Raw genomic sequence first — 13880 nt, 5'->3', positions numbered from 1 at the left:
ATTCTTAGATCTCATAACATCCTGGGAAATGTGAGTAATGGGGGAAAAAATCCATAAAAAGTTGTATGTTATTCGCAAATCCAGGGCCAGAGTTTCTTTATTTCTAGTTTTATTTTGCCACATTCATTTTCACTTTAGTGAAACCAGATCATATTAACATTGAATTTTAAAAAGAGGGAACGTTTTTCTACTATGTAGTAGTAAATTTATCTTTCTCTAAAACTGTCCCGATTCTTTTCAGAGATGTTAACCAGGTAATACTATATTATAAACACACAAAGATGATACATCATAAATAGGACATTACTAACCTTTGAAGATAGAAAAATATATCATAATTTAGAAACTGTAAATTGGACTGCATATAAACTAAGTGCTATGGACAGATTAAATCAGGAATATGCTAGTGAAAAAATTCAGTTAAGGGGTGGAATAGACTAAAAAAATGGGTTTGTCTAGTATTATTTCATTCTTATCAACACAATATCATCAACTCTGTTAAAAGTTCCTGGTTGACCTCTTTAAAATGGCAGCAGAGGGTTGTTTTAAAAAAATAGTACTGAAGTGCAATTAAAAATAATAATTAGAATGGTATTACTTTACCAAACAATTCTTTTCTAACTGTCCCCATTAAACATTTTCTGCATATTCTAAAAAGGTTTTTTAGAGCTTCTAAAAAAAATTACTCAAAGCTTATCCATACTGCAAGCTTGTATTAATAGGTCCATTTAAATAAATCATTTTAACTTAGGAGATAAGCAATATAGAACTGAATTCAAATGAAAAACAATAAAACCACAATCTGAAAATACAGTGCAGTTCCCATCTGCTTACTAGGAAGGTAATATACCATATCTAGTGTTACTTGCTTCTATCTGAGAAGTGCACTTGACAGGTTAGATCAGAGCCACCATGGTAAAGGAAAAAATGAGTGTGATATCCTGCAACCTCACCAGTATGCAGTATTCAGCAACATTACATTCACCATTAAATGCAAACGAGAATCAGAAAAGTTCTTGACTTCATAAGGAGATTGAGCTGAAGCCCCATCTCAAGAAGGGGCTCAGATATTGCCAGTTTACCTCAAATGAATCTCACCTATTGCCACTCTTGTATGAATTTCTCTCCCAGGAAACCTTTCCTAGTGTGAAATTTATTTTATTTATCACAATTATAAGGAGCCCTTGTGTGGGAGAAAAGACGCAGAGATCTGCTCCCATAAAGTTTTCAGCCTAGGAAATCCTACAAAGCAGTCCTACTGCGTCACATGGGGTCACTATGAAATTGACTCAATGGCACCAAATATCAAAAATGCAGTTACTAAAGAAGGAATGTTTGGTAGATCGTGCATTTGACTATGAAGTCAGATTTTTTTTTTTTTTTTTTTTATGGTAACTCTGGTTGAATTTGGGGTTGGATTTTTTTATTTATGAGGTCTATGAAATTGACGGGGTACCTGGCATGCACTTCGAATTCTTCCCACATGCATGAGCACATCTTGTGTGTTTAGTTCTTTTTAATGCTGTCCAAGCTATATGGCAAATCAAAACATAGCAAGGAGAATTATGCCAATGGCAATTTTAAGGCTGGTGTTTGACATGACTGTGTTTTATTTATTCCTCATGCTGGGGATACACTACATACAGGTCGTATAGATGCAAAGAAGACCCAACAGGCTACACAGGCACAGAGAATACCCTGCCTCACATTTTACCTCATGCTCATTTCTTTAGTATTAACATAAGAAAATAAATTTACAAATGCTAAGGAGACCTCTCCCCCACAGCAATATTTCCATTTATTCTTCTCAGTCTGGTTTCTCACTTTCTTCACAATTATCTTAGAACTTAGTGTGCATCACAAGTAACATTGTTAGTTTTTTGTGTGGTGAGAATTGAATACAAATCACAATAACTATCCAAAAGTATGCTGAGGTCCTAACTACTTGGTGTATTGCACTGTGCTGTACTTTGTGATCCTACTTCGAGTTGTGCTAGGCGAGGCAGATCCAAGGGTTTGGCTAAAGTGATGGTCAGAGGAGCTCCTCACATGGCCAATGGTGGCAGTCCCACCCATGCTACTACTGAGGCCCCCACCTCCACCCATGCTTAACCCCATGCCACCTCCACTCACTCCAGCTCCACTCAGGCCCCCACCTCCAGCACTAAGGCCAACCAGGCCACTACTGCCTCCGCTTATCCCAGCTGTGCCAGAACCAGAAACGACCCTCTCTGTCACAATCACATTGTGAGCATTTGATAACTCAGGGTGCATCCCCAGAGTGCCCATCATGCTGGAAGTTGGTCTGATTACTCTTTCGGTCACTACCACATTTGAAGCCTCTCTAGGATCAGGGATGGTCAAAGAGACAGGTAGACTTGAACTTGGTGCTATTACCCTTTCTGTTACGATAACATTTGACCCATCTCTCAGATCAGGCATATCTAATATTCCATGAAAATCAGCCCCAGAAATTGGGCCGACCACTCTCTCTGTCACCACCACATTTGAGGCATGTCGATTATCATGGACATGGACAGAGGGCTTCAGAGTGCCAGAGGTGGTGTAAGACTCCTTCACGGTGGCATTGCCATAGCCCAGAGGATCAGGAATAGGCATGGGATGCTGCACCCCAGGTCCCGAGGGATAGGTGCTCTCAGAAATCACTGTGGTAGTACCAAAATGTGGTGAGATTGGTGGGTGTCCACCAATAATGGGCTCTATTCCCTGCTGAGGGCAAATGGGTTCAGTACTCTCAGGTGGCCATGAAGGATCAAGGTCTGGATAGGGTTCAACATCTTTTCCCAGAGTGATATCTGCCAGTTTCTTAAATTTAGGGCCCAATGTATCCAAGAAGCTGTCATCTAAGTCTTCTCCAATGAAGCTACAACAACCCACGGAGCCAGCAGGGGAACCTACCCCTTCAATATCATATATGAGCAAACAGTCATTGGATGGGCGACCTTCGTCTTCATCTGCATAAGCATATGCTTTCTAAATTTGTAGAGAAGAGAGACAATATGTTATGAATAAATATTTAACAATGATAGAACACTCTTTACCATTATTTTCCTTACAGAGCATTACCAGAAAAGAATATTTAAAATTAAATTCTGTGATCTACTAGACATGATTTAAAAAATTACTAAACAATTACTAGAAATAATTTGTTGGAAATTATTTTTAACTATAAGTTTGAGGATACTTTTTTTTTTTTTAAATTATTTGGATAGTACACTTTGGACACAAAAATATAAAGAAATCACATGAATTATTTTTCTAGTCCAAGTACAAAAAATTTTGTGTTTTTTTTCCTGTATAAAAGATTGATTTGGGATTGTTTGAGGTTAGGTTTTTTTTCTTTTGCAGGAATGGATATGATAGTCCTATGCAAACTTATTTTAGCGTGGCTAGGCAGTAATGAATAAAACCATTTTTCCCTTCTTAATACAGCCTACATTCTAGGATAAGACAGATAATCCATAAACAAATACAGTTGATTTTCATTATTCACAGTAGTTATGTTGTATAAAATTGCCATGAACACTGAACTAGTCACTACTGAACCATCAGTCTTAAGGCATATATAAGGTGAGGTTCCTGTGAGCCTCTGGTTACAATATTTTTGTTATCTGACCAATATATAACCCTGTTCATTGCTTTTTTTTTTTTTTTTTGCAAAATATCAACCAGTCTGTAAAACATTAGGTGGAAAATGAAGGTATTTTGTGTCAGAATATAGAAGGTCAGAAATGTATTTCCAGTTAGCATCAGAGATAGGAGCTTCCAGAAGACTTGAGGATCACATGGTGTATGTAAGCATGGACAATCGTGTCTGTACCTGGGGATGGCAAAGCTAATTCAACTACTGATTCTTCTCCAGGTTCACATTCTTTCCATCACCTGCAGGTGGTTCTTGGAATACTCTGGAAGTGTATGTACAATGACTACTGAATTTATTTAATGCTAATTGATTAATCAAACTGTTCTTATTTAATGTTTACCATGTGGCTGGAAAGGAGCAGGGCTTATCCGGTGATACAGTGATAATCACTTGGCTGCTAACCAAAAGATTGGTGGGTTCAAACCCACCAGCCACTTCACGGGAGAAAGATGTGGTAGTTTGTTTCCATATAAAGGTTTACAGCCTTGGAATTTTTGTGGGGCTGTTGAACTCTATCCTGTAGGGTCACGATGAGTCAGAATTTGACTCAACAGCAATGACTTTGGGCTGATGTGCCTGGAACTGATCTCAGTACTGCACTATAAATCTAGAAGCATATGAATGAGGTAGTAATAGTGGTATAAACTAGCAGATGCCAGCAATGTGATATGTTCTATATGATATTTGAGCAAAGTACTAGAGAAATATGGATAAAGAAAAATTAGTCCTCTTTTAGATGAGAGACTTAACAGTAAAAACTTTCAAGACTAGTGATTTTGAACTTGGTCTTGAAAGCTGAATAGGAAATTGTGAGAGAGATGATGGGATAAAAGCACCCCAGGGGGTCAGCTCCTAAGCAAAGGCATGAAGATGAATACACAAGCATGCATAAGGCAAATGTACTTGGCAAAGGGAGTTGGCAGTGAGGAATAGCTGGAGATGCAGATGGAAGGAGTCAATTTGTAACTTTAACTGCCACTTTAGGGGCTTAGACTTCATGTCATGGACACAGTGGAGCTGGGAGCCATTGGTAGTTTTTTTAAGTGAGAGAGTAGAGTGCTCAGATCAGTTTTGGAGATTCAGCAGGCATATGGATTGTCAGGGGTGAGGACTAGATAGAGCCTGGTACCTTGGTAGGAGACTCCTACCAAAGTCCCACTGAGAAACAGTGGGAACCTGAAGTAGGCGTGAGGATAAAGAGGAAGGGATATGGCTAGAGACCTTACCTGACAGAAATAGCTTTCCATGAAATTCATATTCAGACCTCCTTCTCTACATTCCCTCATAGAATTTCTTCTTAATGTTCCAGAATATTCTTGGCATATCTCAGGTGCTCCAGATGTTTTAACTCCATTTGTTACTTCAAATCCTGATGTTCTTTCTCCTCCTCCTAGATCTTGCATTTCTCTGCCACAGTACTCATTTGTATAAACTCCTACAAGTATTGATCAAATTAAATTTACTTGCTCTAGTAGACTGTAAACAAAAATTAGTAACTTATTTTAATGTATGTTGTTATTGTTGTTACATGCCATCGAGTCGGCCTGATTCATAGCAACCCCTCCTTGGGTTTCCAAGGCAGTATCACTACGGAAGTAGATTGCCCAACCTTCCTTCCGAGGAGTGGCTGGTGGGTTTGAACCACCACCTTCTAGTTAGCAGTCAAGTGCCTTAGGCACTATGCTACCAGAGCTTTTAATGTATGGTTTCTTCAATTAAGTACACATTTGAGAACAAGAAAATAAAGTGAAGATGATGTACAAAGAAAGGAGATATAAATGTGATATTGAGTTCAGAATGCTACTATTAATCAGGTTATTAATTTGGAAAATTTTTATGGGGAGGTTATTATATGCTGTTCTCAGAGTGAAAAACTACACAAAAGTGACAAAAAATTTATTCCTTAGAGAGTTTGATTTCAAAGTATTGGAAACTAGGCGGAAATACTCAGATTCTAAAAGTTAAAATAAAAATTATTATAATATCTCAATGGATTATTAGAATTACTAGGAAGCCAAAGAAGGCATGATCACCAGTGGTATTCAAAGAAGAGGCCATGGTTATGGTGAGGGAAAAGGTTTCCATGGAGAATCTTGGATTTTTCACTTGGGTATGGGGGGCGAGTAGAAGATGGTTACACTGTTCAGAGTATGTGAGATAAAATGATGACCCAACCTATGGAAGTGACATGGACAGGGAGAGTGTTGACAATATTTTAAGGACATTGGGTTTAGGAACAGTGTGTTTTTCAAACTTCTGTGAAACCTCTTGGAGTCCCTGGATGGTGCAAATTGTGAAGCACTTGGCTACTAACTGAAAGATTGGTGGTTTGAGTCTACCTTGGGAGAAAGGCTTGACCACAGCATTGAAAACCTTAAAGAGTGCAGTTCTAGTTTGAAACATATGGGGCTACCATGAATTGGAATCAAGTCAACAGTAACTGGTTTGGTTTTATTTTTTTACTCCCTGCTGCCCTTCGTATTGCTTTGTATGGTACAGATATTCAGCAAAGGTTATGCACTGAATGAGAGAAAATGCATAAGTAAATGGTGGTGGATGTGATCATTTGACAAGTCTTGAGAACTGACTGGGGGATCAATGAATAGGGAGATAGAAGAGTCAATGATGAGTTCTGCTTTTGAGGTGAGAGCATGCTGGTGTCATTAACAAAAATATATACAAGAGGAAGAATATGTTTAAAGAGAAGTCTGCGCAATCCTTTGAATGAGTTCAATTCTACAAATTTAAACATTTCTATGTATGCTACATTTTAAAGGATTCAACCATTAGAAAAATAATGATTACTAGTTTGAAAAAGAATGAGAGAAAAGCAAAAGAATTAATTAACATCTATTTACACTGAATAAGGTTAAGTTGGTACAACACTTTTCCAAGGTCTGAGAACTTATTTTAATTGTTCTTTTATTAGGAGCTCTGGTGGTGTAGTGCCTAAGGTATTTGACTGCTAACCAGAAGGCTAGAGGTTCACATCTACCAGCTACTCCTTGGAAGGAAGATTGGGTAATCTACTTCTGTAGAGATACTGCCTGGGAAACCCAAGGAGGGGTTGCTATGGGTGGAAATAGACTCATAGCTATCCACTTACTGTGAAATTCTAATTGTTCCCTGGGTAATGCCCATTAACTGGTCTTGACTTCTTTTTGAGGCAGATATTATCCATCTGCCTTATCCATGTGTAAGAAGAAACTCCACTACATTCATGAAGCTTCAACTGAGAAGCTTTTTGACAGCATTCATCTGCTTGTAATTTAAGAAACTTCAGAAATCTTTTTTAGATCTACATGTAAACTGATGCAGAGAATGAATGTAGTTATTTTGTCACATTAAGCAGCTAAATTTAGAGTGATTTTGAATTAGTAAGTGAAACAAGAAAGCAAATTCAAACCTCAGTAAATAAGCAAAAGCTTATTTTAATTGGGGTGTACTTTAATTCCAATTATTATTATTATTATTATTATTTTTAAATAAATGACATTTGTTCTATTAGACAAAAAGCCTTGACCAAAACTCGTTTATGGGTACACTTCAGTGTTTCTCTTCTGGTTATAGAAGTCTGAATCAGGTCATTTAAAATAATAATGATGGTAGTTTTTCCTTATTATTTAATTTGATAATTAGTTATTTCAAAAAAAGCAACATCACTGAAAAAAATAAAGTATGTAAAGAGAGTCAACAGAGAAATTTTGTTAGTCCTTTGAGTTGTTAAAATGAGGGAAAAAATTCTTTCTTACCTGTATTGTCAACACATTCAATTATATTTGCATTATCAGGTAGTATCTGTGGCACACAGACTGTGGTCATGTCCTGAAAGATAGGAAATATATTACCATTTGTAACAATTCTTTTATTTCTATAGTCATGCAGTTAGTTTATTCTCAAATTATCACAAATTTCTACAAGAATATTATTTAGGAAGGTTTTGCAATCCACTGAAAACTTGAACCTCATTTAGGAAGTCATCCCTGGTTACTTCTGTCTAATGTTGATGCACTTTTGATTCTTCTTCATATTCCTCATCAGCTATTCCAGAAGAATGAGCAGCGTAGATGGTGAACTGAGTGCTAACAGCTTGGTTCGTGTGTGTAAGTCTGAGTTTGGGTGACTATCAAAGGACATTTCTTACAAATCAGCACTTACTCTGAGTTCAGGCTGCGGTCCTTCTACTGCCCACGAATGCATTGCTCCATCTGAACATTCTGGAACAGGCTCAAAACCGGCTCCAACACCAGGGGCACCTCCACAATCACAGCAGATCAACAAAAATGGAACCACTGAGTGGAAGGATTGGAATACCAAAGTTAGAAGTGGGCCATATTAACATAATAACCAATTTTTTTTTTTTTAAATTATGGTTCAATTTGAATCCTAAGGTAGCTGCATAGCTCTGGTGGTAGAATGGTTAAAGCATTTGGCTGCTAACCAGAAAGTCAGTGATTTCAAACCCACCAGCCACACTGCAGGAGAAAGATGACGCAGTCTGTTCCTGTAAAGATTTACAACCCTGAAAATCCTATGGGGCAGTTCTACTCTGTGCTATTATAGGATTGCTTTGTTGGAATCAACTTGATGACAACGGGTTTAGGTTTTTTTAGGTTAAAATAACTCTAAAATTATGAAAGTTGCAGAAGACAAATTTAATAATGGTCAGACACACACACAAAAAATGTGAGCTTCAGTATACTAGTCTGTAATCAATTTTAATGTGGTGTATTCAAATAGGACCCTTGGTGGCACAACAGTTAAGCTCTCAGCTGCCAACCCCAAGACTGGCAGTTTGATTCACCCAGCAGCTTTGCGGGAGGAGGAAGACCTGGCAATTAAGAAAATCCTCTGGGGGCAGTTCTACTCTGTCTATGAGACAAAAATCGACATGATGGCACACCTTTAACAACAGCAGACAGTATTCAAATTACAAATAGTATTATACTATATAAACAGATAAGTCTTTTTCCCTGTCATCAACCAGGAACTTATTAAAGGAGAGAGAAAGGAAAGCTGGAGAGGCCAAGCAATTTATTTGGATGTTTGTTTTCTCACCTCTTTGCTTTAATTTATGTTCCACCTTTATGCATGTTTATCTTTCTTCATTTCAATGGTATACTCTTATTCATAGTATAAGCAATTATTCTCTATGAGGCTACTATGTTTCTCCAAATGGATATCATCTCTTTGCACAAATAGGGAACATTACACAGCTTAACAGTTCTTTATTGTTTTGTGCAAATTTTTAGTGTCTTTATTTTCTCTTTCTCTCTATGTACATAAATACATAGGTTTTTTTCTTTTTTTCTTTTAAAGAGGGCAACACTCTGTATAAGCTTCTCTACTTAAAATTTCCTATTTCATATATTGATTCATATGTGATGTAAAACTTTACTATTAGTTTTGTTTCTTATTTTAATGAGCCCAAAACAAAGTACAGGTATATCCTGGAGATAGAAAATACCTAAATAAAGTGAGTTACCTGACGTTTTTTGGGTTCCCAGTGCATATAAAAGTCATGTTTACACTATACTGTAGTTTATGAATCATGTAATAGCATTATGAAAAAGTTCAAAATATTGCAATAATTACCAAAATATAACACAGAGGCACAGGGAACACATGTTGTTGGAAAAATGGTGCCAAGAGACTTGTTTAACACGGGGTTGCCACAAACCTTCAATTTGTAAAAAACACAATTTCTGTGAAGGGCAGTAAGGCAAAGCACAATGAAATGAGGTATGCCTATAGACTGCATGTTCTTTCAACAAAATCTTATTGCTGCCAATCAGTTGGTTTATTCTTTGATATGTATTATTTACCAATGTACTACCAGTTTCTAACACAGAGCCTTTTATATAATATGATGTTGGAAAATGGTTTTGAACGTATGGATGGATGAAGGAAAGATGTGTAAATAAAAGAAATGAGGAAGGAAGGAAGGGAAAAAAGGAAGTGATGTAATGGGGGAAGGAAGATAGTAAGATTAGAAATCAGGAAGAAAGGGAGAGGGGAAAAAGAAGGAAGGGAGGAGGAAAGAATTCTATGTGCTTTGCCTCCTTGAAAATCTGGTGAAAGAAAGCCTTAAATCTAGATACATTTAACTCTAATTTGACTGTATGTGTGTGTGTGTGTGTGTGTATACATATATAGAGAGAGAGAGGGAGTCAAATATATATATATATATATATATATAGAGAGAGAGAGAGAGAGAGAGAGTCTTGTATTAATTATACTATACAAAAGTAATCAGTCATCAATATAAAAAATAAACTCAAAATGAAAGTCTTGTGTTATTATCCGTAGTAGAGATAATCGTAATTAAGTTACTTTTATAGAGTGTTAAAAAACATTCAAGTGATGGCTGATAATCAATAGGACAAACAAAAGGAAATCAGACAATTACCTCTCCTCATATGTATTTTATGTTGCATTTTGAAAATGAGATAACATTATTTTTGCATTTTTCTTGCCTTGGTTCATTTAGATAAGAATTTTTTTTTTTTTTTTAACTTTGTTCCCTCTGTCATAGATCTTTTGTGTTCATTATTTCAACTTATTATGAGCCAATGAGAATGAATTTGTATTACTGGGTCTGAAAATTTTCTGTTTATTGAAATATATTTTAAAATATGGACAAAAGCCTCAACTTTAAGCATATCCAAAATCTTGGTGGATTATTTATTTATTTTGTTTTTTTCATTAAAAAGATTAAAAAGGGGAAAACCTTATTTAAAGTCAGAGAAAATCTAGTTTATTAAGAAATTTAGTGAAAATATAAATTTCATGCATATTCATATAATAAAAGAAATTAAGTTAGAAAAAAATTTCATATGCAAGTGCTCTGGCTTTACCCATCTTTGTATATGGATTTCAATTAAATTGTCTGTTCAGTATGTTCTGATACTAAGATTTTATAATTTAAAAAATCTTGAAAATGGGGTGTCCATGAATTGGAGTCGACTTGAAGCAACTTAGTTTTTTTTAACATTGATTTATTATAATGTGAGATTTTAATCTTTGTACTTACTTTTAAGACTCCGTTCCTCATTCCTCAGAGACTGTGGTGTCTTTCTCACAGTATCCATCTCCACCTCAGTTTCTGCCATCATCCAAGGCAACATTAAAGACTACTTGGAGAATTTGTTGGACTTGAAGCCCCACAGTTATATCCTTGACTAGATTCTCTAGTCAATAAAACCCTCAAACCTGTTGCCACCAAGTCAGTTCTGACTCATAAAACCCAAGTGTTACAGAGTAAAACTGGTGCGTAGGAGTCTCTTGGTAAAATCTATGAAAGCAGATCTCCAGGCTTTCTTTTTTAGCACCACTGGGTGGGTTTGAACTGCCAACCCTGGGGTTAGTAGTTGAGCATTTGTACTATCCAGGCAGCCTTAGGTCTAGTCTATTGTTGTTGTTGTGTGCCGTTGAGCCTACTCTGACTCATAGTGACCCTGTGTACCACCGAAGGAAACATGGCCTGGACCTGCACCAGCCTCATAATTGTCACTATATTTGAGCCCATTTAGGTCTAGTCTATTGAGCATAAACTGCGCTAAATGAGTCTATGTGTGGTATTTCTTTTTCATCATCAAAGCAATGTTGTGAAGTCAGACTTATTATTTCATAGATGACAAAACTGAGGTTTAGTAAGGTTAAACAACCTTTTGGAAGACTCGGACAATTGAGGTTAGAAGTTGAAGATTAACCTCAAGTTGACTTGACTCTCCTGGTGGTATAGTGCCTAAGGCATTTGACTGCTAACCAGAAGGCTGGAGGTTCAAACCCACCAGCCACTTCTTGGAAGGAAGACTGGGCAGTCTACTACCCCTCCCAAGGAGGGGTCACTGTGAATCGGAATCAACTCGATGACAGTGAGTTTTTTTTTTTTGTTGTTGTTGTTCTATTAAGCTGTACAATCACAGCATAGCATAAAACCCTTTCATGATCTAGGGCTCACCTATCTTTCTAATCTCATCTTTCACTATACTGCCATGTACATCCTCTGTTCCTTCCACATTAAAGTCTCTTATTTCAATACTTTGCTTTCTTGCTCTTCTGTGTTTTTGCATTTCTTTTTTCTCCTTGTATGTGTTCTCCTTCTTTTGCCCATCAGGATAAACTCACATTCATCTGTTAAAATCCAAGTCATAATTTACTTTCTCTAGTAGCCTTTTCCTGACTGGTCTTACTGTCTCTGATTTGACATTTCTCTCAAACAGCACTTGAGTCAGCCTCTAATATAGCACTTTCTTACTCTATTGAAACCGACTGGAAACAAGGGCCTTCACTGGACTATAAGGGGTCAAGAAGTTTGACTTTTTCACAAACCTAGTGTCAAGCACAGGAATTTGTTCATAATTGTATCAAAGAAGAATGTGTAAAATGCACATTACCAAAGGATCTGAAAACATATCTGTTCCCCAACATTTTATTTTTATTTTTTTGCACATATAAACAGTACTGTTAAAGTACTTACATCCTAGGACCAAGAATCCCATGATGAGTAGTCCAATGCCAGCAGGACCAAAATGTACATTATCTTCAGGATTTTGCCTTGGTAGGTCATGGGAGACTGGTTTGTCCTTTTCTTCATGTGTATTTGTTTCAGTTGTGATGCCCACAACAGGCTCATTACTTCCTGGTACAGTACTGGTATCAACATCAGTAATTGGATTGGAATCGGTGGCAGGACCACCACCATTACCATTCCTTTCCCAGCCAGAACCATCAAGTGCAATAACAATTGTACCAGTACAAGTTCTTTGAGAAGCATCTGTAACAAAGTTCAAAATGGAAAAAAATGTTTTATACATTTAGATGGACAACACAGAGCTATCTTCCTTTTGCATCAATATTTATTTCAATGTCTTTATTCCTATCAATTCACTATCTTCCCAAATCATCACCTGCTTGTAATTCATTTTTTTAAATCAAAGTTCTGTGAATATCGGGGCCCCTGAAAAACCATCTCTAGTGTTGAGAATCACATACAGTAAATGTCACACTGTATTGGCCAGCATTGTGTTATGAGATAGAGACATTTTCAGACACTGGGTAACTTGCCCTCTTCTCTATACATTTTTGATTGCTGTTTTACTCTCTTCCATCTTCAGTGCTTGTTTCTTTCTTTTTATGGGACTGACAAAACCAACAGATTTTCCTTAGGATGGCCAATCATTTCTGTAAAATCTCCTAGTAATGAAATAACATACATGCTCAAACTTAAAACCATCAGTTTGAATAACTCATACCAGAGTGAATTGGCTCTTTTAGTGGGAAAACAACAACAAAACCCTTATTGCAATAAGAAAGTGAAGCACTTTAATTTTACAAGCAGATATTCCAAATTTGCTTTCTACCTTGTCCTTCAAAGTTCCCATATGTTAATGTTTCTATGGACTAAGCACAGAAGGAGGTACTTTTGTTACATTTTACAACCTGATTGCATCGCAGTTTATCCTTGTTTTATCTAACCAACCAACCAACAACCAGTATTTCAAAAGTAGAGTGATTTTAAGTACATTTTATACAAAAGGTAAAGATGCTTTTGTGGTGCAGCGGTTGAAGCATTCAGCTGCTAACCGAAAGGTCAATGGTTTAAAGTGACCAGCTGCTCCTCAGGAGAAAAATGTGGCAGTCTATGGGGCCGTTCTGCTCTGTTCAATAGGGTGGCTAAGAGTCAGAATCTACTTTATGGCAATGGGATTGGGTAGTACATCAAAATACATTTAAATTTAGGAGGACTTCTGCTGGTGCAGTGCCTAAGGCATTTGACTACTAACCAGAAGGTTGGTGGTTCAAACTCACCAGCTGCTCTGTGGAAAGAAGATGGGACCATCTATTTCTGTTAGTAAAGATATACTGCCTTGGAAACCCAATAGGGGTCACTATGAGTCAGAATTGACTTGATGGCCGTAGGGTGTTTTTTTTTTTTTGGTTTGGGTGCCTGAGGCTAGGGTGGGGCTGTGCTATTTGACTTTTTTTTTTTTTTAATTGCAAAGTGGTACAAGGGAGCTCTTTGAAGTGATGAAAATGTTCCACATCTTATGTTGGAATATACATATATATATTCACATACATATATATATGTATCTCTATGGAAGTAGATTGCCCTATCTTCCTTCCGAGGAGTGGCTGGTGGGTTTGAATTGTCGGCCTTCTGGTTAGCAGTCAAATGCCTTAGGCACTATGCCACCAGAGCTCTCTCATA

At 36.9% G+C, this 13880-nt stretch overlaps 1 protein-coding gene across 1 annotated transcript in view; it reads right to left on the bottom strand.

The window, feature by feature from the left end:
* Positions 1-1941: 1941 nt before the first annotated feature.
* Positions 1942-13880, bottom strand: part of DSG1 (desmoglein 1) — a 39783-nt gene continuing 27844 nt past the window's right edge. Inside the window, exons 11-15 of the mRNA XM_007953448.1 lie at positions 12147-12443; positions 7823-7956; positions 7417-7489; positions 4891-5099; positions 1942-2994 (exon numbers count right to left, since the gene is read on the bottom strand). Coding sequence (XP_007951639.1) covers positions 1942-2994; positions 4891-5099; positions 7417-7489; positions 7823-7956; positions 12147-12443 — 1766 coding nt within the window. The remainder of the gene's footprint in view (positions 2995-4890; positions 5100-7416; positions 7490-7822; positions 7957-12146; positions 12444-13880) is intronic.

This window comes from Orycteropus afer, unplaced genomic scaffold, assembly GCF_000298275.1.
Source record: "Orycteropus afer afer isolate SDZICR_OR568_19922 unplaced genomic scaffold, OryAfe1.0 scaffold00394, whole genome shotgun sequence".
NCBI classification, from domain to species: Eukaryota; Metazoa; Chordata; class Mammalia; order Tubulidentata; family Orycteropodidae; genus Orycteropus; species Orycteropus afer.
This window is presented reverse-complemented; position numbering and strand designations above follow the sequence as displayed.